Consider the following 27,735-nt stretch of genomic DNA (forward strand, 5'->3'; position numbering starts at 1 on the left):
TATCCACGTAAGGATTTTCAAACCCGGCTCTAGAAAAATGATTCTTATTCTCTGATATTCTGGAGCCCTGAGTGAAATGGGCTAATGGACTTTTTTAGGACAGTCTTTCTATTACCTATGGCCTCCCCAACTCCCAGACAACCCCTCCGCACCCCCTTTTCTTCTCGCACCACCTTACCCCTTCTGTGAATGACATCTGCAGAAAGTAGGGCTGCTTTTATCACTGGATAGTCATTGGGCTCCAAGTAATAAACACACACACACAAATGGCAGGTGCAAAGACAATGGGGCTGGAAAGCCTGCTTTCCGCTTCCTTGGGAACAAAAGGATGTTTGCTATTTTTCTTTTTTCTATTAAAGCCCTGGCTTGACCTATTTCTTTTCCCTCTCTATTCAAAGTTAAGCCTGAAAATAATACATTTTATTTTTTTTAGTTAAAAAACAAGACTAGGAAAAGGCCTCGTTTAGTAATGAAGGGAATATAACCTTTATTCAGTGTAAAGGGCACTGTAGTCTATATTCATCCAGGTGCCAAAGAGCCCTCTAAGCTCTGAAACTAATTATAGGAGGAGAGTGTGACTTTTCAGTCTTTGGGCTCACACAAGCTCCGTGGTACTCTAATGCGCTAAATCGAGGCTCTCTGTCAACTCGACCACACTGGAATATCAATGAAGTGTATTCTCTCCTACTTACCTTTGCTTTCAACGTCTACTCAGGACAGAGAATGAGACAGATTAAGAGGAAACAATCAATCGTATGCAAAACAAAACAGTCCCTACAAGATTTTTTTCCTTCTGGGAAAACACATATAATTTGTTTTCAAACCCTGTCTAAATGGATAAACATGGACAAATCTCTCAGGCATAATGTTCGGCAAAATAAACCAGATAATATGATTCAATTTATACAAAACTTGAGGACAGTCAAAACTAAATTATGGAGGGCCGGCCAAGTGGCTCAGTTGGTTCACACAGTGAATACAGTATTCACACAGTGGAATACAATATAGGCTACGGAGTAAAATAGAACTTATACACAGTAATATGGATGAATCTCGCCAACATAATGTGGAACAGATGGAGCCGGTCATAAAGGAATTCAAAACTGCATGAATCCTTTTATGTAGATACCAAAAACAGGCTGAACTAACCCATGTGTTTATTAGTCAGATAAAGACTATTAGAGGCAAATGGTGACCAGAAAGAAGCACAAAAAGGGTGCTTGCTGCTGTTCTGTCTTAACCTGGGTACTGGCTACACAACGGAAAGTGTGAAAACGTACCAAGCCGTGCCTCTGAGATGTGCGCGTAGGTAATATATATTCAATAAAAAGTGAACTATAGGTAATGTAAGCAGAGAGATGGACACTCCAAGAAAGAATCACGAGGAAATGCTATCAATCAAGCATACCATAACAGAAATGAAGGGTGCCTTTGATGAGCTTATCAACAGAACAGACAAAACTAAGGAAGGGATCAGTGAGCTAGAAGAACTGTCAACAGAAATTTCCGATATTGAAAACCAGTGAGAAGAAAGAATGAAAAGACAGAACAGAATATCCAAGATCTGTGGAACAATTACAAAAGGTGGAATGTTATGTTATGTGTGATGGGAACACCGAAAAAGAGGAAAGAGAAAAAGGAAAAGAAATATTTGAAGCAACAATGACTGAGAATTTCAAATCACAGATCCAGGAAGCTCAGAGAACAGCAAGCATGAAAAACGCTAAAAATCAATCAATCAATCAATCAATCAATCAATCAATCAATCAATCAAAAATACATCTAGGAATATAATAGTCAAATGGCACAATATCAAAACCAAAGAAAAAAAACTCTTGAAATAAGCCAGAGGAAAAAACTACCTTACCTATAAAAACTACAGAAGAACAAGGGTAAAAATTACACTGGACCTTTCTTCAAAAACTGTGGAAGCAAGAAGGGTACAGTGAAATATTTAAAGTGTTCAAAGAAAAGAATCACCAACCTAGAATGCTGTACTCAGTGAAATTATTCTTCAAAGGCAAGGGAAAACTAAAGTCTTTGTCTGGCACACAAAAACTGAGAGAAGATGTCACCAGGAGACCTTCCTTATAAAATGAAGTGTTCCAGGGAGAAGGAAAATGATATAGGTCAGAAACTTGGACCTACGTTAAGAAAGGAAGAACATGAGAGAAGGGAAAATGAAGGAAATAAAACCTTTAATCTCTCTTATTCTTAATTTATCAATAGGTAACAGTTTGTTCAAAACTATAACATTATATGCAGTGATTATAGCTTATGGATTAATAAAATAAATGAGAGCAATGTCATAAGGGAGGGAGGAATTGGAATACTCTATTATTCCAATGTAGTGGTACAGTGTTTTTGAAAGTGGACTTGAATTAGTTCTAAATGTATATTGCAAACTCTAGGATCACCACTCAAAAAAAAAAGTTTAAAAAGTAGTATAATTTATATGCTAAGAAGGGAGAAAAAATGGAATGATGTAAAATGATCAAGTAAAATCAGAAGGCAAAAAAGCAAAATCCATAAAGTAAAAATAATCAATTAGTTGGACTTCATTAAAATAAAAATCTGATCTACAAAAGACATTAGGAAGAGAATGAAAAAAGAAGGCACAGACTGGGGGAGAAAAATCTTTGCAAAACATGTATCAGATAAAGGACTGATATCCAAAATATACCAAGAACTCTTAAAACTCAAAAATAAGAAAATAACATAATCCAATTTAAAAATGGGCAAAAGACCTGAACAGATAACTCACCTAAAAACTATATAATATATAGATGTGAAATAAGCATATGAAAAGATGCCAAACATCATGTGTCTTTAGGGAAATACAAATCAAAACAATGAGATATCACCACACACCTATTAGAATGTACCAAATCCAAAACACTGACAGCATCAAATGCTAGTGAGGACATGGAGCCACAGGAACTCTCATTCATTGTTAGTGGTAATGCAAAATGGTGCAGCCACTTTGTAACCACTTTGATGGTTACAAAGCTAAATATACTCTTATCAACGGATCTAGCAATCACGTTCCTTGGTAGTTACCCAAATGAATTGAAAACGTACATCCATAGATAAATCTGCACACAAAAGTTTATAGCAGCTTTATTTATAATTGCCAAAACTTGGAAGCAACCGAGATGTCCCTCAGTAGGTGAATGGACAAATTATGGTATGTCTGTACAATGGAATACTATTCAGAAACAAACAAACAAACAAACAAACAAACAAAAAAGAGCTATCAAGCCACAAAAAGACTGGAAGGAACTTTAGTGCATATAGCTAAGCAAAAGAAGCCAGTCTGAAAAAGCTGTATGATTCCAACTGTATGACATTCTAGAAAAGGCAAAACTATGGAGACAGAAAAAAAAAATCAGTGATTACCAGGGGTTCAGGGAGAAGAAGGCAGGGATGAATAAGAAAAACACAGAAGATTTTTAGGGCAGTGAAACTATTATTTTGAATGATAGTATAATGGTAGATACATTCATTATACATTTGTAAAAATCCATAGACTGTACAATGAAAAGAGTGAACTCTAATATAAACCATAGACTTTAGTTAATAATAATGTATCAATGTTAGCTCATCAATTGTAACAAATGTACTACACTTAACACAAGATGTTAAAAATGAGGAAATTGGGGGGGGGGTAGTGAGGGGATATATGGGAATTCTGTGGTTTTCAATTAATTATTTTTTTAAGATTTTATTGGGGAATTGGGGGAGGGAACAGTGTTAGGGATTTGGGGAAAGGGAACAGACAAGTTGCTGTCCTTTTGTTCTTCAGTCTAGTTGTGGAGGATGTCACTTCACTGGCCCATGTTGGTATTATCATTGCGCTCTTCCCGGCTGAGGCAGTCGCTCGCCGGCCATTGGACGGCAGCTCACGGTGGCTCAGGGCAGCTCACAAAAGCTCATGCCCGCTGCCAGCCAGCCCGACTGCAGCCCCACTGCAGCCTACGCTGTTGCCATCGACTCAGGGCAGCCCAGCTCCAGGTTGAGCTGTTGTCCAGCATCTTAGCTGTAGAGGGTGCAGCATCACTGGCCCTCATGTGGGATCCGAACCGGGGCCCTGCTGCTCAGAGCTCGTGCTCCCTAGCCAGCTCTTAACAAGTGAGCCACTCGGCCTGCCCTCAATTTTTTTTTTAATAAACCTAAAACTGCTCTCCCCTAAAATAAAGTCTATTAATAAAAAATTATACACACACACACACACACACACACACACACACATATACATACAAAGTAATCAGTTGACAACTTTCTCTTTGAGAATGTGAGTAATGAAGAAGAAAAACATAAATAGGCTTTAGGTTAAATTATAGATGAATTTTTGAGTATCATGATTTGAGAAAGTTTTAAATGGCACTATAGCAAATTTTCATAATAAAATTAAAAAAAAATATGGCACTACACTGTATGAATACAATTAGCTTTGTGAGCAGTAAAGACCTATTTACCTACAGCTGTAACCTACATCCGTAAAAGAGATGAGCCCACAGTTCTATGATAAATTAAAAGTAAGATGTTGGCTAATACTTCTTTACTGGTCTTTGCTTCTTTAAAGAGCTTTTATTTTATTTTTACTATTTATTTATTCACTTAGGCAAAAGGCAACAAAAACAAACTTAATTTTAGTGTGACAAAGTATTACCTCCATTATTTTTTTCTACTCTACAAAGTTCTCAGACGGCAGCAGTGAAACGTTTCCCTATGGCAAGCCAGCCATGTGAAAATGAGTAGCTTCATCCAATTAGGCTCCATTTTAATGGCTAACAATTTAAATTGTATACAGGTAAATGTTGAGTGATAAAGCAGAAAGACAGACCTTACTTTTGTGAAAACAAGCAGAAAACATTCAGAGAGAATACCATGTATATGAACACACATGAGAAGCATATTTGTATTTCCAGAAAGTTGAACTAATGGTTCTATGAACTGAACAACCCGCTAAAAACAACTGTAACATACTCTGTATGGGTAGGAATTTTTCTTATTAATTGTCCTATTTCCAAGGCGGGGCACATAAGAAGGTCAATACAGCTTTGCTGAACAAATGAATACATGAATGAATGAATGAACAATATTTGCTTCATTATAATTCAAAATTAATTATATAATTATATTTGAAGGGAGAACGACATAAAAATTAAAAGATATTTTTAACTCAATGTAGCAGTGCTTCAAATTTGACTCGTATTAATCCCTTCCTTCTAAAGTTTTGAGCACACAGCATGCTTACATAGGGAATGAGGTATGGTACGATGAAAACAGACTTACTAAGTTCAGTTCACTGCTGCGATGATATTTAGAGCTGGACAAAATTTCACACAAGAAAGAATTAGCTAACCAGGTGTTTTTCCTCCCCATGTTTAGTACAACTTAGAAAATAGACCTTCTTACCTTATGAAATCTTCTTCATCTTCTCTCTTTGGCCGCAGCTGTTTGGGTTGAGCCATATTGGTCCAATTGGGTAGGGATTTCAAGAGTCTGCTGATATCGTCATCTTTTGCCCAAGATGCACTGATGACAAGTTTTTCTTCTGATTGGACGATGCCCCTACACACAACCAGCAGAAGAGATACTTCAGCACTCTGCTAGGTATCCAGGTAGCATTTCCCATCTTTGCTACACAGAAAAGATATTGCACCCTCTCTCTCTTATTAACATAATCCATTAATTGAACTGGGGGCAGTGACACTCGTTCATACATAGGTCACATTACTGGGAAATATCATTTCTAGATTTCATTCTTAGTTTCTTCATTGTTGAGTAATGATGAAAGCTAATTATACTAATTAGTCTTCCTTTATCATAGTTAATCCCATAGGGAAAGTGAAAGTGTATGGTAGGTTTGGGGGAGGATCTTTCGAGAGAAATGAGAAACAAATAAGGTGGGGCAACCATATACAAGAATATTTAACAACAACATAAATGGTACCTGAAGGGTGACAGAAGTGTCACAAAGGATTGTTCTCTGACTTCTTGATTTAAACTACCAATTAGTGCTACTTGAAGGTATCTTTTTAAACTGCGGACACCCCTCTTTTCAAAGCAAATCTACCATCATAGAGGCACCTTCTGACCCTGATGTCAGGCAGAAAAGACTTTGATTATTGCTTTCTCGGGTGGGCTTTGACGGGTGACCTCGAGTTGACAGGCTTCACATCCTTTAACAGGGCCCACGGGGTAGCTATTAACACTGCTTTTACCAGAACGTACCTGGAAATTCATTTTCAATGTTCAATTTCAACTTAATTAAAAAGCTTCTCTTTCTGTTCAACATTTCTGTCCCTATAGCTAATGTGAGTGGTCTAAAAATCTTCATCAGCAATTCTTGGTGACAGAAGTGACAGTTATTTATGAGGGAGTGCTAATGAGCTGGCTACTCCTCTGAAGTTGACCACGGCCCCAGGAGGCCTTCCCCTCCCCCACAGACAGGGATTTGAGAATAAGGGTTATATTGGGGGATATTACGCACTTCTAAATCCACAATATATGCTCGGTGTATATGCGTGTCTGGAGGATAAAATCTCCTTCACCCAACAGACAAGTCAATGTTTGCAGACAAAAGAAGTTGAAGCTGAAAACCTTGATTCACCATAACAAGACTCAAGGTAATATGGTCTCATGTTGGAGGGAGCAATAGCACCCTGGTTCTCTGACAAATAAGCTGGAATCATAAGAGGACCACAGTTGATTTCCAGAATTCTTCTAACTCACCAGAAGCAAAAGTTTACTGACAGCAACCATGGTCAGCAACACAAACATTAGACTGTAAGACCTTCTTCCCTAATCCCTCAAATTACACTGGGACTTTCAATCCCCCCTTTTTCCTTGTTATTTTCTTGCATCATTTATGGAATATGTATGGATTCATCCCACAATCTAACTTCCACACTTTTATATTTGGGGGTGCTGGGTGCAATCGTATTGAATGGTGCCACCTCCAATTTATGACAGGTCCCTTCATGCTCTCTGGCAGTCTTTTCATGTCCCTGATCAACCTCTCTTCCATTTCCCTCAATGGTTATTTTTTCAACCTTTGCCATTTATTTATGTCCTCATTACTTATCCCCCACATTCTTCCTATCTGACAGAGACAGGAGGGGACCGAATTCCATACTTTCAAATATTCCACCTCCGGTCCCTCACAGAAGTATGTTCAAATCTGTTTCCTCATTCACTTCCAGCAACCCCTACACTTAGGCTTTTGGGGAATCATTTCTCACCCCAGTTATCCCCTTTACCTGCATATCCGGTACAGTCATTCCTCCTTATCACTCAATGCTTTCACTTTCCATGGTTTCAGTTACCTGCATTCAACCACGGTCCAAAAATATTCAATAGAAAAATTCCAGAAATAAACAATTCCTGCGCTTGACACTGTGTGCCTTTCGGAGCAAGGGATGAAATCTCATGCCTTCTCATTCCATCCCACCTGGGACAAAAATCACCCCTTTGAACAGGGTGCGCACGCTGTACACATGCCCTGCCTGTTAGTCGCTTAGCTGCCATCTCCGTTATCAGATTGATTATCGTGGTATCTCAGTACTTGTGTTCAAATAACTCTTATTTTACTTACTAACGGCCCCAAAGCATGAGAGTAATGACGCCAGCAACGAGGAGATGCCACAGAGACGCCGTAAAGTGCTTCCTTTAAGTGAAAAGGTTCAAGTTCTAGACTTAATAAGAATGAAAAAAAAATTGTACGCTGAGGTTGCTAAAGGCGACAGTAAGTATGGAATTTCTATTTGTGAAATTGTGAAGGTAAAAGGAATTCGTGCTAGTTCTGCTGCCGCACCTCAAACTGCAAAAGTTCTGGCCACAGTGCGTGAAGCGTGCTTCGTTAGGATGGAAAAGGCATGACATGTGTGGGTGGAAGGCGCTCCAGAGAGCACCGAGCCTGTACGAGGGCGTCAGCACGGGGACCCCTGCAGTGAGTGACACCAGCCATGTCCTGAAGGTAAGGGACAGTTACACAGATTCAGGTATCGGCTTGGACTGAAAAATATAGAATGACGGGAGGGCACTGTTATCACTGTTCTAGTTTACTATTAGTTACTGCTGTTAATCTGTTACTGTGCCGAACTTATGAATTAAACTTTATCATAGGTATGTATGTATAGGGAAAAAAGCATAGCATATATAGGTTTTGGTACTATCTGTGGTTTCAGGCATCCACTGGGAGTCTTGAAATGTATTCCCTGTGGACAGGGGTGAATACTGTCTCTCTCAATATATTCCCCAAACCCCTACGTTAATTTTACAAAAAAAAAAATCAATGGATGGATCTCTTCCTTGATCCAGCGTTTCTCGCCAGTAAAGCTCCGCTCTCTCCTTCACAGACAGTCATCAAATAAGTGGCCTTCCCTCTCGGACGTCACTTTTTTAATTCATGAAATCTCTGCCCAGGAGCTATTCCATGATTTAACCCATCTATTGCTTTTTGAAAATTTTTCAATCTATTTTTCACTTCCAGATTTTCTATTCCCTTCTTTTACAAATCCACTCCAAAAAGTCCTGTTTTTGGATGATACATTCTATTCCTTCATCTCTTTGAATATTTAAAAGCAGCAATTTTAAAGTGGCTCTATATGACTTTGTATTTTGCAGTTCTTTGGATGCCAAATGTCCAATTTGTTGCATTTTTCTTCTTTTCTCATATGATCTGCTATTTTGTTCTGAAAGCTCTACCTCATGTTTCCTGCAAGAATCCCACATTTGCCCTGAGTTTTGGAGATGTCACTCTTAGGTAGTTTGCATTTGTCAAACTATAGGTTTCACTAGTTCCAAATAAGTTTTTAAGTTTTTATGTTTGTTTATTTGTTTTTTCTTAAAAGTGTCTCTCCCTACACGAGTAGTGCAATTTGAGGTACTTACTTACACATGTCACAGGAGTGGGATTCTGATTTCTTTTAGGGGCCACTTTTCCGACTCTGAGTGGAGTAGCTCAATTCCCAAGCCCAGAGTTTTCCTGGTTCCATTCATGAATGGAATAGCTCCTACGTAACTTCTGCACAGAGACAGCTCCTCTCAGGTGCTAAAATGTCAGATCCTATTTAGGTCTTGACCTTTGCTATGGTCTTGAATATTTTTGTCCCCCTCATCACACCTCCCTAAAAAAATTCACATGTTGGAATCCTAACACCAATAAGAGAATGTTAGGAGGTGGGCCCTTTGGGGTGGTTAGGTCACTCATGACTGGGGGCAGGGCTCTTATAAAAGAAGCACCACAGAGCTCGCTAGCCCCTTCCGTCATGTGAAGACACAATTAGAAGTCTGGGACCCGGAAGAGGGTCTTCACCCAACCCTTTCGGCACCATGACCTTGGCATTCTAGCCTCCAGAGCTGTGAGAAATAAATTTCTGTTGCTTATCAGCCACCCAGTCTGTGGTCTTTTGTTATAGCAGCTCAAACAGACTAGGACGACCTCCATATGTGCTCCTGATACATTTGTGGGACACTCAACTTCAACATTGGCTTGTGGCTCTGGCTTTTAGTTTCTTTTTCATTTGAGACAGCTGGAGAATTTTTTTTTTCCTTTTGAATTTGGCTACATATTTAAAATATTTTTTTAAGTTATATATTTTTATCATTATCCACCTCTCGCTCTCCCAAGAAACATCTAGTATTCCTTATTTTGGTCAACAGTCCAACCATCCATCCTGTTATTCGAGTCAGGAGCTCAGAGTCATCCTAACAGCCCACAGTCACCACATCCTGCCATCCCACCTCCTGCACATCTTATAAATCTGCCATTTCCTGTTCAGGTTCACTGCCATGAACCTATATTTAGACCCTCATCATTTCTAAAGTGAACTTGGCAGTAACCCTGTAACTTCAGTGTCTTGCCTGGAAGCTTCAAGTACATTAGTCCACCTCACCTCTCTAGTCGGCAGAGACACTTTTCTAAAACTGTACAAATCCAGTCACCTATTCTCCTCCGTGGAACTCTTCACCGATCCCTAATTCTAAGACCAAGTCAAACCCAGCAAGGCATGAACACCTACCTTTTCAGCTTCCTCTCTGGCTACTGCTTTCCTTCTTTGTCTTTGTTCCAGCCAAAGCCCTGCCCGGGTCGGGGGAACACCCTATGCATAATGTGAGTACCCAAATGTTTTCTGAATGAGATATACCGTGTCTTGCTTCTGTGTAGTGTCTCTGCCTAGGGAGCCTTTTTGTTTGTTGTCATCTTCTTTGTTTGCCTCTGCTGATCAAGCATTAACTTGTCTTTCCCCTTAGGGCAGCTGAATCCTCCCTTTTGTGTCTCATCACCCTCATATCAGAGGTTTTTCAACCTTGATTGCCCATTGGGATAACCTGGGAGCTTTTTAAAAATAACAAAATGCCCAGGCCACACCCATGACCAAGTAAATCAGTATCTCGGGGGATGGGACCCAGGCATGGGAATGTTAAAATTAGTTTCCCAGGCAATTAGAATGTGAACTCAAGGGGGAGAACCACTTCCTTCTACATAACCTCTACTCTCAGTGGTCCCACTTCACTTCTTTTTGAGTTGGGATCCCAACCAGAACGATGAGTTCTCCGAGGACAGAGAGACTATTTTCTCACCAGCTTTCATGCCTGTAGTGCTTAGCACCATTCCTGGTGTTGGGGAAGTATGTAAGAACTAAAGATAAAGATAAGCCCTCTGGGGCTTGCCGAGTGGCACGATGGTTAAGAGCTGGCTTGGGATGCCAGAGGGCCCCGGTTCGGATCCCACATGTGAGGGCCAGTGTCACTGCCCTCTACAGCTAAGATGCTGAACAACAGCTCAACCTGGAGCTGGGCTGCCTTGAGTTGCTGGCGACGGCGTAGGCTGAAGCCCCTGTGGCAGTGGGTTGCCAAGGGCTACCGTATGTAGCCAGCAGCCAGCGTGAGCGGCCAGCAGCTGCTATGAGCGGCCGTCCAGAAGCCGGCGACTGATCTGCCTCACCCGGGAAGAGCGCAATGATGGTGCCAACTTGGGCCAGTGAAGCAACGTCCTCCACAACTAGATTGAAGAACAAAACGACAGCAACTTGTCTGTTCCCTTTCCCCCAATTCCCCAGCACTGTTCCCATCCCCCCAGTTCCCCAATAAAAATCTTAAAAAAAAAAAAAGATAAGCCCTCTACAGTTTCAGGAATCTGGATAGCTCGTTAAACTAAAACTGATTTAGTGCTTTTCCTTTACTTCTCTGCACTGAATGACGTAGGTGAGCTATCAAGCCATTTGGCATTGTGACCAAGTTACGGCTCACCCACCAGGCTCTCACCATACCTCTCTGATGTCAATACAGACTAGAATAATGAATACAGGTGTGTCCCCCTCTGAAATAAAAACAAACACAAAAAAGTCCTGACTCACAAAACAAATGAGGCGAGGAGTGATCATTGACAAGCCTTCCCCTTCAGCTCTACTTGTTCTAGGTGTCCTATCATTGGACAGTCTCCGTAAGTCTTAGTTTCTCTGTGAAGAATTTGTTGACTGTGTCAGCCTACAGTACCCCTGCCCTCTGGAAAGCAACTGACCAAAAACTCTCCCTTTATATGCATCACCTACACCTTTACAATGAGAACTTCGTCCCATTCAACGGGTTGGGCAAACTACGGCCTATTGGTCTAATCTGTCACATCAGCTGATTCTGTATGTCCTGTAAGCTATGAATAGTGTTGACATTTTCAAATTTTTTTTGCTAATCAAAAGAATAATATTTTGTGATATGTGGAAATTATATAAAATTTAAATTTCGGTGTTTATATCTAGAAAGTACTTTGGCTGGATGGTTCAGTTCATCTTATACCCACATTACAGGTCAAATTCTGCTCCACAGAGTTAGAATCCCAAAACACAACTCAGTCTTCCAGCATCTAAATATTTGGGTCCATCCCTACTGGCCCACATCTGCCCTGGGCTTCAGTAAACAGCTTGGGTCTGTAGGTGTGAGACAGTATTGCACATTTTGGGGACCTAGAATTTTTCATTTTAGCACTAGTTGGAATGAGAAAAAATTAGCTTAGTGGGATACTACATTAAAGGTACTCACATTATTTAACATATTTTTTGGAAGACTGGTTTAATTCAGTAATTCAGTATAATATTACTGCCTTCACTACTATTCATAGATCCTGTCTTATTAAAAAATATAATCCAAATTAACTAACATGCTACCTATATACTGCCCTCCACAATAAATTATTAATTCATATTGGAATGAACATCAATTCCAAATGCAATTCCAAGTATTCTAATTGGAAATATTGGCATTGCTTAGGAATATACAATTAGTACAAAGGGAGATTTTCATTCAAGTGTCCAAGTTTCCATCCTGACCAAACTGCATTTATGAGTTTATAATTTTGTGATAAACTGTATTGCGTGGGCTACAAAATTCCAGGACATGTCCCAATGGCCTCTAAAAAGGAGAGCTCAATCTCCAGCAATTATTCCACAAGAAGAGTAAGGTTAATTACCACTACCAGAACCAGACTCTACTAATTAATTCACAGCTCAATGGGCCCCATATGAAGCCATCTGTGTACCTATTTGTACGCGTTCCCAGGAGGAAGAGGAAAATAGGTAAGCCTCTTGGAACAGGTGACGCGGCTGCCGTGAGGAGGGTCCACCCTCTAGTCACAGCTGAGTACATTTCATTCGGAAAACATCTGCTGGTGCCCAGCAGCCCTGATGTGCACGGCTTCCTCTCCGGAACAGTTGGGAAGTGCCAAGTGCGCCTGGTCCTGGGACACAGCTGGAGGGCTGAGTCTTTCATTAGGTAAACAGTCAGGGGCAGGTGGGGCTAATTGGATTCAACTCTTTGGTGACAGTCAGGGCACCGTGTTTCCTGTCCCAGACTGACTCAGGCACTTTGAAAACTCGGAGCCAAGCTAGACCAATGGACCCTGGACAAGGCTGGTCCAGATAAAGCTGCTATAGGCGATTTTCGACAGTGAATGGCTGGACCTGTGGCAGGTCAAACGGCAGTGCCACGTGCAGCAACACAGTGATCATGACAATGGGAAATGCAAGAAATAAATACAAATAAATAAATATGTACATACATACGTACTATACTGCTATTAAAACAAAACAAAATAAACACAAATTCAACACAAAGGATCCCTTAAGATAAGACGGAGCAGAATAAATAGGCTAAGAGCAGAGAAACATCTGATAACTCTGGACATGGTTCATGGGAAAAGAGGCAAGCCAGAAGACACGCTTGCACGGAGCTTGCAGAGGTTTCCAGGGCATGCGCCCTCGGCACTTTTGAGGTTCAAAGTTAGTTTGCTGGCAGAGGCATCACAGCATGCTCAGCTAGGTGCTCCTTCGTGTAGGACCCCGGCCTTTGGCTACACAGGGAACCTGACGGGCTTTGTGAGCTATCACAGCCCGGGCGGGGTGGGAAGGGGGTCCTAGTCCCTGCTATCAGCACAGTGGGGCCGCTATCTTACCCCAACAGCACTTTGATCATGGAGGAGGCTGTCCTTCTCATCAACACCTATGCTCACACTCCTTCATATGGAAAGTTTTCGAAAGCCCCTTTTTGTGCACATTCCCACCCAACCACACTGCCCATGTCCGTCATTTTGATTTCTCTGCTTTCTCTCCAGCCATCGTGGTGGACATGCTGTCCCACGGCTTGCTCATCCTGTTCAGGAACTTCCTCGTTCACGCACAAAAACACTGAATGCCAGCAAGCTGTCCAGCCCTGGGCCAGACCCGGGTCCTGCCATCAGCAAGTGCCCGTTTATCTCTATGTCACTCTTTCTTCCCGCTGGGGCATGAGTTGTTGGGCCTCTACGGAGCAGCAGCGAAAGGTGGGCCCTGCAAATGGACCATCTCTTAATAAAACATGCTTGCGTCTTATAGCAATTGAGCCTCTAAAATTAGACGATGTTTTCTTTGTATTCTCTACCAGGCCCAAAACAATGCAGAAAAGCCAGCAAAAACTATCGCGTCATGAACTGAGGCTAAGTTGCAGCAGACAGAAGCTTTGAAGAGCTGTGACTTCCAATTCTGAAATGACTATGTAGGGACACAAGCTGCTGGCTGTGCTTCAGGCCAAAGAGGGCAGCAAAGGCAGAGGAACACGCGGTTCGGAAGCAGCGGACTAAGGGACCGACTGCCTCCTTGCTAATGTGGCACAGTAGAGAATCCACAGCCAAGTTCACCTTCAAGTCCCAAGGGGTGTGACTAATTAAGGAAAGGACTTCGAGGCCTCATTTCTCTTTTAGGAAACCTGTAACATGCCGTCATTACACAATACAGCCCTTCTCTCCGGAGTGAGGTGCTCACGGGAAGGTGAGATGTTTCTGACCTTTCCTCAGATCTCCAAACTCTGAGGGACACTTAGGCTCTCCTGGCACACTTAGAAGCCACGCCAGCTCTCAGCAGAGGGCATTGTGAGCTTATGGATGTGCTCTCCGCTGCGAAAGCATCCGGTTGCCATGTTTCCCAGCTCCCTCCCTCCCCTGTGTTATATCATTTTGGATCATTTGAATTGTATATGGCTTTCTATTTAAGTCAGTCATTTGCTGGCAGCAAAACTAGCACATTTCCTGTTTTTCCTCTCACTGTAATCAGGGTTTGGCTGTCCAAATGAGGACTGCCCTAATTACTCCGCAGCAGGTGCCAATCGGGGGAGGGCAACAAGGAGGAAGAGAGGAAGTGGGGACATTGTGCATCCTCAGGCTCACACGATGAGAAGACACTTTCTCCCTTCGCCTGAAAAACCTGATGAAGTAACAGGCACTGGGGCACCATGGGGTGTGTGTGTGTGTGTGTGTGTGTGTGTGTGAGAGAGAGAGAGAGAGAGAGAGAGGGAGGGAGGGAGGGAGGTGTAGGCAGGGGAGGGGAGGGGAACCATATAAATGATTTTCTATTTATTTTCCTTCAAAGCTTCACAGAATGACCTTTCCCAGCCCTGATATCATTCAGCCTAGGCCTGTAATTCACCAACTGTGGTGGAGTCACTATAGCTCTCACCCTGTATATGGAATGTTCTGGTAGTAGGCACCATTTCAGAGAATTTGGCCCAGAGGGATACCAGGTAAGCTAGTCTCTTGCAGGAAGGAATCAAGATACTTGTGATGACCACGATATACCAAGATCCAAAAGCAATGGCTGTTCCCAGGAGATATAGTATAGCAGAGATATAGTTGCACTCTGGACAAAATGGTGAACTATGCAAGACATAGAAAAAACTCAATTCCTATAAGGACGGACCATGGTGAACAAAACTATCCTTTGTTCCTGCTGGTAGCCAGTCACTCCACTGATTGGCCAAAACATTATTTCGGCAATTCACTTTCTCTCCTACATCAATCCTTTTCCTTTTCTCCTAGACAATTTTCTTGAAACACACACACACACACACACACACACACACACACACACATACACACACACACGCTTACTTCTCCTATTTAAAGTAAAACAACATAAAACCCTTTCACGTGACCTCAGTTTTCCAGCTAATGCCCCATTTGTCCATTCCCCTTTGCAGTGAAACTCACTGTAAAAGTCTCACCTACATTTGCAAGTTTTCTACTCCGACTTTCTTCTTAAGGCCACACCAACCTGGGGTTCACTCCTACTAGTCCATAGAGACAACTCTTGGGACAGCCACCCATGACCTTCACCTTGTTAAGTGTTATCACCCCCTCAATGCTCAGTTCCAATGCCGACCGACTAGCAGCATTTGGACCAGCTGATCACTCGCCTCCACCCTTCACCCCGTTACTTGGGTTCCAGGACATCACGTTCTCTTAAATATCCTCCTTTCAACTGGTTGTTGCTTCTCGGTGCCCTGTGCTGGTTTCTCCTCATCTTGTGAACTTCTCAGTCCGCAGTTCTCTTCTCTGTCATAGTTATACTCACTCCCGTGGAGGTTTCGTTGAGTCCATGGTTTTAAATACCATTTGTATGAATCATTTCCATGTTGACGGCTGCCCAGTATGTATCTCCAGGCTGCTCGCCTTTGGATGCATATGTCTGACTGTCCACTCCCTATCTCCACTCGGATGTCTAATGGACACTCCAAATTTAAATCATGACCTACGTGCCCCCAAACCTGCAGTGTCCTCCGTCTCAATGGCTGGCAATTCCATCTTTCCACCAGTCACATAAAACATCCTAAGAGTCACGTCTGACACCTTTCTCACATTCTATATCTAATGTGGCAGAGAATTCTACTAGCTGGCCCTTTCAGAATTCACCCAGTTCTCACCATCTCTGCTGCTGCCAACTAATACGAGCTGTCTTCACTCCTTACCTGGGTTACCTTAATATGCCACCCTTGTCCTCTGACAGTATTCTCAATACTTATATTTTAAAACAGAAGTGAGGTCATGCTGCTCCTAGGCACAAGTCTGGAAATGGCTCCCCATTTCACTCAGAGTGGAGTGAACACCCCACAGGGGCCGAACAGGGGCCAAACAGGCCCTACATGGCTTTGCCCGCTGGCCTTTTCTGGACGTCCGTCTAACACCCCCTTGCTCACTTGACCCCAACCCTGTCGGCTGCTGTTCCTAAAAAGTGTCATGCAGAGTCCCAATGGCCTCTGCCCTCTGCCTAGGCACTCTTTCCAGACCTGTAACTCTCAAAACTCCTACGGGGGCACCCTGTTTAAAAGTGCAACCTCCATCTCCCATATGCCAGAGTCTATTCATCCTACTCTATTTTTATCCCCATCATTAAAGAAAGTACTTACTTTCTAAAATTCCTTACAGTCATGTTTATGTATTATATTTACTGTCTATATCCTCTCTTCCATCTCCAATACAATGTAAACTCTACAAAAGCAGTAATTTATCTGTTTGGTTCATTGCTATATCTATAAACTCTTGTATAAGTACTCAATAAACATTTGTTGAATGAATGAAATCCTAGAAACCAAGTCAATAATGTGTTTTAAGTATCAAGTAGTCAACTGTGCCAACGGTTACTGAGCTATATCAGAGGAATTATTCATTAGGAATTTGTACCAACTGGACAAACGGTTAACCAAGTTTACTATTTGGAAGAGCTGAAAAGGCTGCGTGAAAAAGTTAGACAAAAATGACCTGAACTTTTCGCCAACAATTCATGGCTCTTGCATCACGACAATGCACCAGTTCACATGGCACTGTCTGTGAGGGAGTTTGTAGGCAGTAAACAAATAACTGTATTGGAACACCCTCTCTACTCACCTGATCTGGCCCCCAATGACTTCTTTCTTTAGACAAAGATAAAGGAAATATTGAAAGGAAGACATTTGGATGACATTCAGGACATCAAGGTAATATGATGACAGCTCTGATGTCCATTCCAGAAAGAGTTCCAAAATTGCTTTCAAGGGTAGACTAGGCCCTGGCGTTGGTGCATAGCTTCCCAAGTGGAATACTTGGAAGGTGACCACAGTGATATTCAGCAATGAGGTAAGTGGCACTTTTTCTAGGATGAGTTTGCAAACTTAAATTGTCCTATAATCACAGAATCACTTTTGATAATCCTAGAGATATCCTGGCAGATGGGGGGAAATGCTCATAAGAGAAAGTAAATTACAGAAACTGGGTGAGTCTGGAATTATAGATAAAATTCTAGAACATATTATTGTAAGTGGGTTGTGAACAAGCAGGAAGTGGTTCTCACAGGTAGCCAGGGATACCTCACAATGAGGAAGTCATATGACCTCACTCCTTTCCTAAAGCGGGGGAACTCAGTGACTTGAATGAAGACATGGTACATTTGGCTCAAGGTCAAGAGGCTTTGTTCCCAAGAGTGATTTGCAAGCTGTCCAAGATATGAACTCTTAACAAAAGTTTTGGCAGAGCTGGGAGCAGTGGGTCCTACAAGTAAAGGGAGAGGAGGGTTTCTGAACAAATATCTAGTATTGTCCATGGCTGGCTTGTACATGTCCATCTTGGGGAAACATGAGGGAGGCGTTAGCTGTGTTAAAAGGATCAGAGCTGGGTGGACACCCACAAGAAATTTAACAGTTTCTTTTAGAGCAGATGATAAGATAGGAGGGTGCTATCATGAATGGCGGTAAAGGTAACCTTTGTCATCATCACTGTCATCATCAAGATAGCAGCTAACCATTTTGGGGCAAGCTTACTATTTTGCTAAAAACAGTTCGGAAAGACTGACATTTTCAAAACCACTCTATAAAGAAAGAACTATTATTATCCCTTTTTACAGATGAGACAATTAGGGCACAGAGAGACTGAGTAACTGTTCAAGGTCATAGAACTAAAAGGGGGAAAAGCTGGTATTCAGTTTTGGCTTCAGAACCTGCTCTTGGGATCAGTTAGAAAAACACATGAACTGAAGTACTGAGTGATACATGGATTTCAATCTCAAAGGAAGTCTCGAGAGATATGCCCCCAGGTTCTCAATTTAGTGCTGTCTTGTTGAACATTTTTAAAACTGACAGGCATAAGGAAATGAAAAGATTGTTTATAAAATCAAGAATGACACAGGGCTGGCTGAGGGGCACATTGGTTAAGAACTGGCTTGGGATGCCAGAGGGCCCTGGTTCAGATCCCACATATGAAGGCCAGTGACACTGCCCTCTGCAGCTAAGATGGTGAACAACAGCTCAACCTAGAGCTGGGCTGCCATGAGTCACTGGCGACGGTGTAGGCTGCAGTCCCTTGCTGCAGTGGGTGGCCATAAGCTACCATGTGTAGCCAGCGTGAGCAGCCAGCAGCCACCGTGAGCGGCCGTCCAGAGGCCGGCGACTGATCTGCCTCACCTGGAAAGAGCACAATGATGGTGCCAGATTGGGCCAGTGAAGCAACATCCTCCACAACTAGACTGAAGAACAAAACAATAGCAACTTGTCTGTTCCCCCTTCCCCAATTCCCCAATAAAATCTTAAAAAAAGAAAAAAAAAGAATGACACAGAATTTGGAGGGATACGTAAGATTTTTGATGACAGAACGAGAATTCAAAAATATCTCAATAGACTACAATGATGACCTAAAAGTGACATTAAATTTAACAGGTACATAGGAGATCTTGAACTTGAGGTAAAAAGAAATCTCTACAAATACAGCACAACCAAGAGTGGGCTAATTTCAACTATTATTTCTCCTTGCAATGGTTCCTTACCCGTTAGAGCCAGCCAGTGGCCACGTCCTACAAATTCACCTCCTTAATGTCCCCTGTTCTGTCCCTACCTGCCACTTCCCCTGCCTCTCCTCTAACTCAGGCCCTCATCGCCTCTCTCATCTACGTCCACACTCTTGCCTGTCCAATCCATCTGACACAGAGCTCAGAAAATCTCGCTAGAGCACAGGTCTGCACCTGGTACCCAGTTTACTCTCAGTCAGTGGCTCCCCACTACCTCATTCAGGCCAGGCCCTTGAGCCTGGCATTCAAGGTCCTCCACCATTTTGGTTCAACATTCACCTTCTGCTTTTCCTTTTCCAACTGTTCCGCACCTCCTGACATCATTTTGGTTCCTTCCTTCAGCTCTGGAACCCTAAACTCTGTCTAAGTCCTCCTCACTCTTCACAAGGCCTCCTTCACATCCTTCATCAAGGCCTTCTTGTCCTCCTTCGGCGATTCCTTCCTCCTGGAGCACCTTACCATATTTTCTGTCATAAACTAATGCTGTGGGTAAATATGTGTCCTATTTCTTTGTCCCCTATTTCTTTTTCTATCCTCTACCAAGAATGCAAGCTCATGAAACCATAGAACCTGTGACTGATTGGATTCTTTATCCCCACACACTCATAGTGTTTTGGGTCCAGTAAATGTTCAATCAGTAGCTGACAAATGCAATGATAGGATGTAACAGGAGGTGCTGTGTCCAGCCCTGGGTCCTGCACCAGGGAGGTAATGGTTTTGCTGAAGTACAAAGGGCACACCTGGAACATGAGGCTCAGCTGGATGTGCCTTTCTAAGACAGGCCCTGCCAGGCTAATGGGCAACAGAGAAGGAAGATTGGGATGGTTTATAGACCCAAGACATATCAGCAACTAGGACTGTTCAGTCTAAGGGGGGAAAAAAGACTAGATGGACCGTGATAGCTATCGTCACATATTCGAAAGGCTTTCATGTAGAAGATTAAACTCATTTGGAATTACTGCAAAAAAAAAAAATCAATGTGTCCAATGGACAGGGGAACACCATTTCAAAGCAAGAAATTGTTCAACAATGACCAGTCTGCTTTGTGGAGGTAGCAAGCTTCCCATCACTTGACACGTGGAGAGGTAGGACGATAAATGATGAGAAAAATGTCTCCTTTGATTTCAAGCTATTTGAAATTTCTGTGGCACAGAAATTCCAGTCTTAGACGGCTACCCATGAGTAGTGGCTTTTACATTTTTATTTGTGTATCCCTTAAAGGAATTTTGAAAAATGATATTCTCCTTCCCACATTTAAAAATTGATATTTAATATTTTTCAACGTGAATTTAAATGGTAGCAAAAGATACATTTTTTGGGCACATTATAAATAGTGACACTTTAAAATCATTATTTTAAGTGTACCCAATGGAATCTCAATAGCATTATACATTTAAAATATATATATATAAATAAGCTCTTCTTTGACAGTTGGATATTTTTCATTTTTGTCTTTGAATTATTATTTTTATCTTAGTTCCTCACTGAATTTTATCCATTAGGAATATATATATATATATATGTATATATATATATATATATATGTATATATATATATATATACATATATATATATGCTTGAAAGTATTTTATTGAATACTCTATTATAGTTTCCTGCCAAAAATTGTCTGTACAAATTAAAGTCTAAACAATTTTTAAGATTTTCTATTATGTTGATAACATAATTATTGATGCTATGTATGATTTAAGCCTAAATATAATTTTTTATGAATCATTTTTGAACAAAAAAAAGTCAACTATTATTGGGAGAGCATCTGTCAGTGAGGTGGTTGGGTTTCTTTTCTTAATTGGTTGATGTAACTGTGAATAAATATTACTTAGTGCTGAAATAAAGGAGGCTAAGCCTTCATCTAAGTTAATGCCAGATTCATCTTTCCTAACCACTGCTTCCTGCCACACTTATAATGATGCCTTATCATCTACTATACAACATCTAAATTTTCAAGTCTTATTTTTTAAGACCCTTCGTTATTTGGTCTTACTTTTCCTATTAAATATTATCTACTATTACCTTCTGCTAGGAAGTCTGTTCCATTCAAACTTCCTCATTTTCCCCTCTGACTATCAGACAAGTATGTCTGCACTTTCCCTCCATCCCTGTGATGCCCTCGATCATTCTTTGTACCTCCCTCAATCTCATTCCTCTTTCTGAGGTGCGGCACATAGCTCCCCGTCTGGGAAATCTTCCTGGACTCCAATCACTCTTTCTCTCTTGCATGTTGTTTCCTCTGCTCTGACATTCTGTACTGTACAAATAGTACCTGATTATGTACTGTGCTTTACCTATGTATACTTAATTACATACCACATAAAATTTAGTATTTTATTATACACTCCTTTTCTCCTTTAATTGTTTCAGGTCTTGTCAACCAGACCATAATTTGTTCCTATTATTAGCTTTTTATGAGAAGTGCTGTGAACTTTTCCGCGAGCTCAAAGAGATTTTTGAACCCAGAGAAAAGATATCAGAGGGAAAACTAAAGGTTTTCAAGTTCAGAACAATGGTTTTCCATTTCCACTGATGCTGAAAACAGTGTGTCTTTTCATAACAGTAGGAAGGCTATAGCTCAAACAACAGGAGGAATACATTTGTAAGAAGCAAGAATAAATCGTATTACAGATTATTAACAGTTACTAAGAGTTTGAAATTGCTTTCCTTTAAGGATCTTTTAGAATCACATGATGGGCTATTCAAGATCTACAATTTCCTCAAGGAAGTCAGAGCTTATGATTCTAGGCTTTCATGAAAATCAAGGCTGACACTTCATCTAACCCCCCCCCCCGATGGCCATCCAAAGCGGCTCTGTCCCTTTGCCTCTTTCTTTCCCTCTCTCAGTGGTTATGACTACAGAAGCATCTAGGAGACGATTTCTGTGGCACATATTCTCATCAGGCCCTTTGACAAACTCAAGGATGCTCCTTTTCTATAGAGTTGGGTGATGAAGGCAATATCACCAAGCAGGACAATCGTCAGGTTCTAAAGACGCTTTGCTTAGCTCCCGACAGAAGCTCTACCTGTAGGCCGCGGTGCAGGTGTCCTTATACTCCTGGAGCTTCACACACACCATGTTGAGGAACTGATCCGAGTACGCACTCAAGTCATGCATCAGGTTCAGGAGGTCTTGCACTGTCTTCTCCACTATGATTGTGCTCTGGGAAGGGACGCAGAGAGAGAGAGAGGACACGGAAACTCATGAGTATTTTTCACTGATGTAATGTGTACGACAAGGATGGACAACTACAAGGAGGCGATCGTTTAAGACACTTGAGCTCTCCTGGGAGGATGCGACATTTAAAAATACTGATTAAAAATGACAACAGAGTAAGTATCTTCCACAGGGCTGGCCTCCCAAAAGACCTGAGAAAGTGTTTACTGGGGAAGGACAGAGGACAGGGATTTTCAAATTGATTTCATGGAATTCTGAGCATCCACAAGACATCGCTGTGGCTTTTCAGAAGGAGAATACACATTCAATTGGGGCCCGCTGTATCACCTTCAGGGCTCTATTTTGAGGCAAGGGACCTATGACAGGCAGCACAAAAAAGAAAGCCTCCCAAGAGTTGTTTTACAAGTTTCAAAACCGTCAATCTATTAAGAATAACAACTAGCATTTGCATTGTGCCTTACAGCTTGTAGAATGTTTTCACATACACAGCATATGTTATTTCCCTCGAGACTCAGAGGATAATCAAGAACATTTACTGGGCTCTTATATGTGCAAAGTATAGTGCTAGGCGTGCTACCTGCATTACCTCATTTAATCCTCTCAACCCTCCTAGCCCAAGGTGAATCCTGGAACCACCCCCAGTTTAAAGATGAAACAGGCTTAGAAAATGGAAGTCACCAAAGAGGGCTCCAGGCTTTGCTCTCTTAACTCCACCATTCTGTCTCTGGGCTAGACCTTAGCTCTGTCTGCGGCCCAATTACTTTCTCATGAAATCACAGTATTTCCTATTGTAGTTGCCACTGTAGGGGCAGTGTCCAAACAGACTCAGATGTCCTTTAGTAATGAATTAGAGCAATCTCCACGGGAAAAAAATGAGCCCGTCTTACAGCTAGAGTGCAAGGGTACGTACTGTGCAGCAAATTGGCGCTGCACCTGAAAAGAGGCATATTTAGTCAACGCTTCATCTTTAAGAAAAGGCTGAGTTGTTGAATCATTCATTCATGCCTCTTTCAAAAGGAGCAGAATTACACTAGAGTAAATATTCATCACCTGCTCAGCAGCTTGGAATGCTATGGTCAATAAATGATTTGGTGAGTCCGTGTTTATTTACATGGAGTTACCTAAGCTACAGTAGACTTAGCCATACAAGTAAACATTAAAAACAATAATTTTTTTCCAGTCTGACAGTGACCCATAAAAGAATCAGAGGCATTTTATTATGCTTAAATGCAGACTATGGGGTACAGGGTTTTGGTTAATTTTTTTTTCTCCCCAAAATAAAAAAGTACAAAGGACAAAAATGGACAGCTTTTCTCAACACAGTGGAGGATCAGCTTGAGTTAGCGTTTACATATGTATGGTCACTCAAGATTACTTGCTTGTAGAGGTTTCTCATCTTCTTTCCCTGTCTTCCCTTCTCACCACTGCCCCAAAATAAAACAATCAGAAGGCAAAAAGGAAGGAATCGTTATATTCTGCAAGGCAAACCAAATTACAGTCTCTGTAGACTCCCCACAAGTTCAACTTCCTTTTCTGTATTGATTTTAAGATTAAAACACTGCCGCTTCACCCTGATCCATAATCCCCTTTCTCTGTAGTTGTGTGTGAGTGACAGGAATTGATTGTGCTCAGCTACATGTCCCCATGCTGCTGAGAAGAATTGAAAATCCTCGTCCTGATTTGGAACACAGGATACCCTACAGCATGTAGACAGCCATTAATAAAGGAGAGTGGAGTTCAGCCATCCCAGCCAAGCCCATTTGAAACCTAAAACACCACAAGAAGATGGGCACGGGGAGATTGCTCAGACTGAGAGAAGGGCCTGGGTCCACTCCTCATTGTGCTATTGATAATCGACTCCGGGGCAGGTCTCGGTAACCTCTTCCTTGCTAATGACCCAATTTAGCCTTCTAATAACCAAGGATACTCTGATGGCTCCTGTCATCTACTGGCACTCATCACTCAGGTATCCGAGTGCTGCCCTGGTGCTTTGATGCTTAGGAAATCAAGTCCTGTGTAAGCGTTTTAGGTCGTCCCAGGTGTGTGCCTGGTCTTCCTGGTTATTGGCCTCTCCAAAGCAAGGCTGGCTTTCCTCTCTTCCTTTTGTCCATCTCCCGTCCTTCCCTTCTCCCACTTGTTTATAATTTCGCAGGATCTTCAGGATAATACTACTGATAAAAGAAACAGTTGTAATAACGCTCATACACGTACATAAACCTCTCTGAATGTCATATACGCATATGTGAGGGGTGCTGACACAGACACCTTTGCACTTTGAAATCTCTTTGGGTGGATTCGGTTTGGTCTGCGTTTGTTTTATCCACAGTGCTTTCAGGTGACTGCAACTGTTCTGATGGCCCTGGGAGAGAAAGGGGGGACTGTGAGCATTGAGGAATACCCCTTGGAGAAAACAACAGTTATAGGGCAAACAGGAAGTACCTGCGGGGAATGATTAGAATGCGGGTTTAATTTGAATGGCTGGGCTCCATAAAGGGCCTCTGTGATGCTATATGATTACCTACAATTTTCCAGCTATTTGGTTGGTTTACCTTGTCATAGTAGCACTCTGGATAATCAATAACTACATTCTCTTCAAGGAAAATGACACTGTAGTTTGCCAAATGATGGGTATTTTTACAAGGGATAAAAAGTTCCCATTTTTCAAGAATTTATAACAATTTCCAAATCAGTGGCTCTGACAGATAAATGTGGAAAATATCAAATTTCTAACCAAGTCAATTCTGTTTTTATTTATATGGTCTCTTTGGTATCACAAATGACTCATTGATTCATTATTAATTTGGGGATTTGCCAATGTCAAATATAATGACTTCTAATAAGTAAAACCCTGGTTTGATTCATTATAATTTCTATTCAAAAGATCACACATGATTGATATTTGTTTAGAAACAATGCAATTCTCATTTCTTGCAACTTATTACCAGGTAATAAAGTCTGGGCATGACATGAAAAATGAGAAAAGGAACAAGAAAATCCCAGAATAGAATAGCTGATGCAATTAAAAAGCCATTGCTATGAAAAATAAACAACTAAAGTTTATTACAGAGATCCACCAGCAACCTAAAATACAAAGAGAGTGTGTGAGGGCCAGCTCTCTGGTTCTGCACTTTGAAAAAGTTTAATGAACGAACACATGAACGAATGAATGAATGAAGATGGTTGGACCCTTGAGGCCTTGTCCACAGTTTGTCAAAATAGGGCTCTGCAGTATGATACTGATATTAATATTATGGAAAATTGGCTCTGAGTTCAAATAATTTAACAAACGCTGAGTTAAAGAAAACCGAACTGGCTTCTTCACTGAAAGATTTTGAAAACTTTTAACATGCTAATGTCATTGCAAATCTTAAAGAGGGGAATGTAGAATTCAATCTTCCCCTAACAATTTAAGTAAAGAAAACATTTTTCATAGCATACCTTTTCACATCTAATGGAACAGTGTTTCCAGTACATGGTTTGGGAACAACACTCCCCCTGGTTCTCTGGTCATACTGATGACACTAGGCCCAAAGAACATGCTTGGGGACACTTAGGAGCTGTGGTAGGAAGTGTGAGAACCCAGGTCTCTTTCTTCTCAGCCCATGCCTTTCACACGCCTAGCCTTTTAAGCTCTAGCTCCTCCCACCTTTCCAGCCCTCTCTCCAGCTGCACTGCGCATGCCCACCCATGCTCGGGCCACACTAAATTACTTCCTGCCTCTGTGCCTTCAAGATTCACAACTTCTGTGCCTGGGATGCCCTTTCTAGCTCTTGCCTTTCATCCTTGAAGAGTCAGCTCAAGGGTCACCTGCTCTGATGTAAATGCCCCCCTTCTGTGCTATCAGAACACCCTGGCATAATTTTAGCTCAAGTCCCAAAATGGGTGTGGCGACCTCTGGTTCACTTGTCTGTTTCTCCCACGAGACTGAAAGTTCCTTTTGACCCGTGATCATACCGTCGTATCTCTAATAGCGAACTAGTAAGGCACCTGGCATGTTGTGGATGCTCGATAAATGTTTATCAGGTGAACTGATGATGCAAATACAAAGCACAAAGTCAGGGTGAAAACACAGGTTTAGAGGATAATTATAACGCCAAATAGTGGCTTAAAAGTCTGATTTGCTGAGGTGGAGCCAGACCACAGCCTCTCCATTACTATATCACTGTATCTTAATTTCCAAGGTTCTAAGACTGAACCTTGTCACTAAAGGTCTTAGATTTTTTTTTTTACAAAAATATCCTAATTTCATCTGATTCTAGTCTTTTCTATAATAGCAATCTAATATATATATATGTGCAATTAAATGTGCTAATGATGAAGTTTTAAGACAAATAAATTAATTCTCAATTCAGAAAAAAAAAAGGCAAAAAACCTTTAGTTTGGACCCTGCAGACTCTGTATTTGTGCTGTTTTAGCCCCTGGAGCAGGGATGGTTCAGAGATGCTGCAAAGAACCTAGGGTTCCGGGAAATCGCTTCAGAAAGAATTTCAAAGACAACAAAAGATAAATCATTTATCACTTGAGACACACCCCACCAACACCACACACACACACACACACACACACACACACACACACCAGCAACTGTGAAGGCAGGGGGCTATGTGAATGGTGATGACACTAATGTTTCTGTTTATTTGGATTCACTCAACTACACTTCAGTAAAGCCTGCCATACCATACTGTCCTTACAATTACTGTCAGCTCCAAGTTGTTGCTGGCTGTAAACACTGATAACCGTGGGCTACGGTGGGGGTCACTTTGTAGTGTATACAAATGTCCTATTATAATGTTGCGTACCTGGAAATTATATAACGATACCAATTTTACCTCAATTACAAAAAAGAAGTGGTAACTGCAACAATGACAGTAATGACAGAAGCCAGAAGGAAATCTGCTTCCTGTTTTTTAATCTATATTTTGATTTTTGTGATGCTGAGAATTTCTGAATGTGTTTGCTGTTTTAATGAGCCAGCTGGTGAGAGGCTGTGTAACCAGGCGTTGGAGCTGAGGAACCCGACACCTCTCTCCTCCATGTCACCGTCCACCTCACAAGCAGAGGGCCCTTTAAAAAGTTGTATCTCCCACAGACATGAGTGCTTGTGCCCATCAAAAGACATGAACACAATATGCAGAGCAGTTTTATTTGTAATAGCTTAAAAACAACAACAACAAAAAAACGCCCTTTGTGTCCATCAACAGTTGACTAGGCAAATAGGTTGCTGTCTATTCACACAATGGAATACTGCACAGAAATGAAAATGGTGGACGACTGTGACACGTGACCACATGGACGCATCTCAGTCCACATGCTGAGTGAAGGCGGTCGGGCAGAGAGCAGCACAACTGTATGGTTATTGTTGTAGTTCAAAAAAAAAAGGGGGGAAAGCATTGTCTGTGACAGAAGCCAGAATAGCGGCCACCTTA

General features: G+C 41.6%; 1 protein-coding gene across 1 annotated transcript in view; it reads right to left on the bottom strand.

Annotated features, from left to right (window-relative positions):
• EXOC4 (exocyst complex component 4) overlaps nt 1–27,735 on the bottom strand; it is a 706,914-nt gene that overhangs the window by 146,356 nt on the left and 532,823 nt on the right. Inside the window, exons 12-13 of the mRNA XM_019654783.1 lie at nt 22,158–22,294; nt 5,422–5,577 (exon numbers count right to left, since the gene is read on the bottom strand). Of these exons, the coding sequence (XP_019510328.1) occupies nt 5,422–5,577; nt 22,158–22,294 (293 nt within the window). The remainder of the gene's footprint in view (nt 1–5,421; nt 5,578–22,157; nt 22,295–27,735) is intronic.

Source organism: Hipposideros armiger, unplaced genomic scaffold (genome assembly GCF_001890085.2).
Source record: "Hipposideros armiger isolate ML-2016 unplaced genomic scaffold, ASM189008v1 scaffold_231, whole genome shotgun sequence".
Lineage (NCBI taxonomy): Eukaryota > Metazoa > Chordata > Mammalia > Chiroptera > Hipposideridae > Hipposideros > Hipposideros armiger.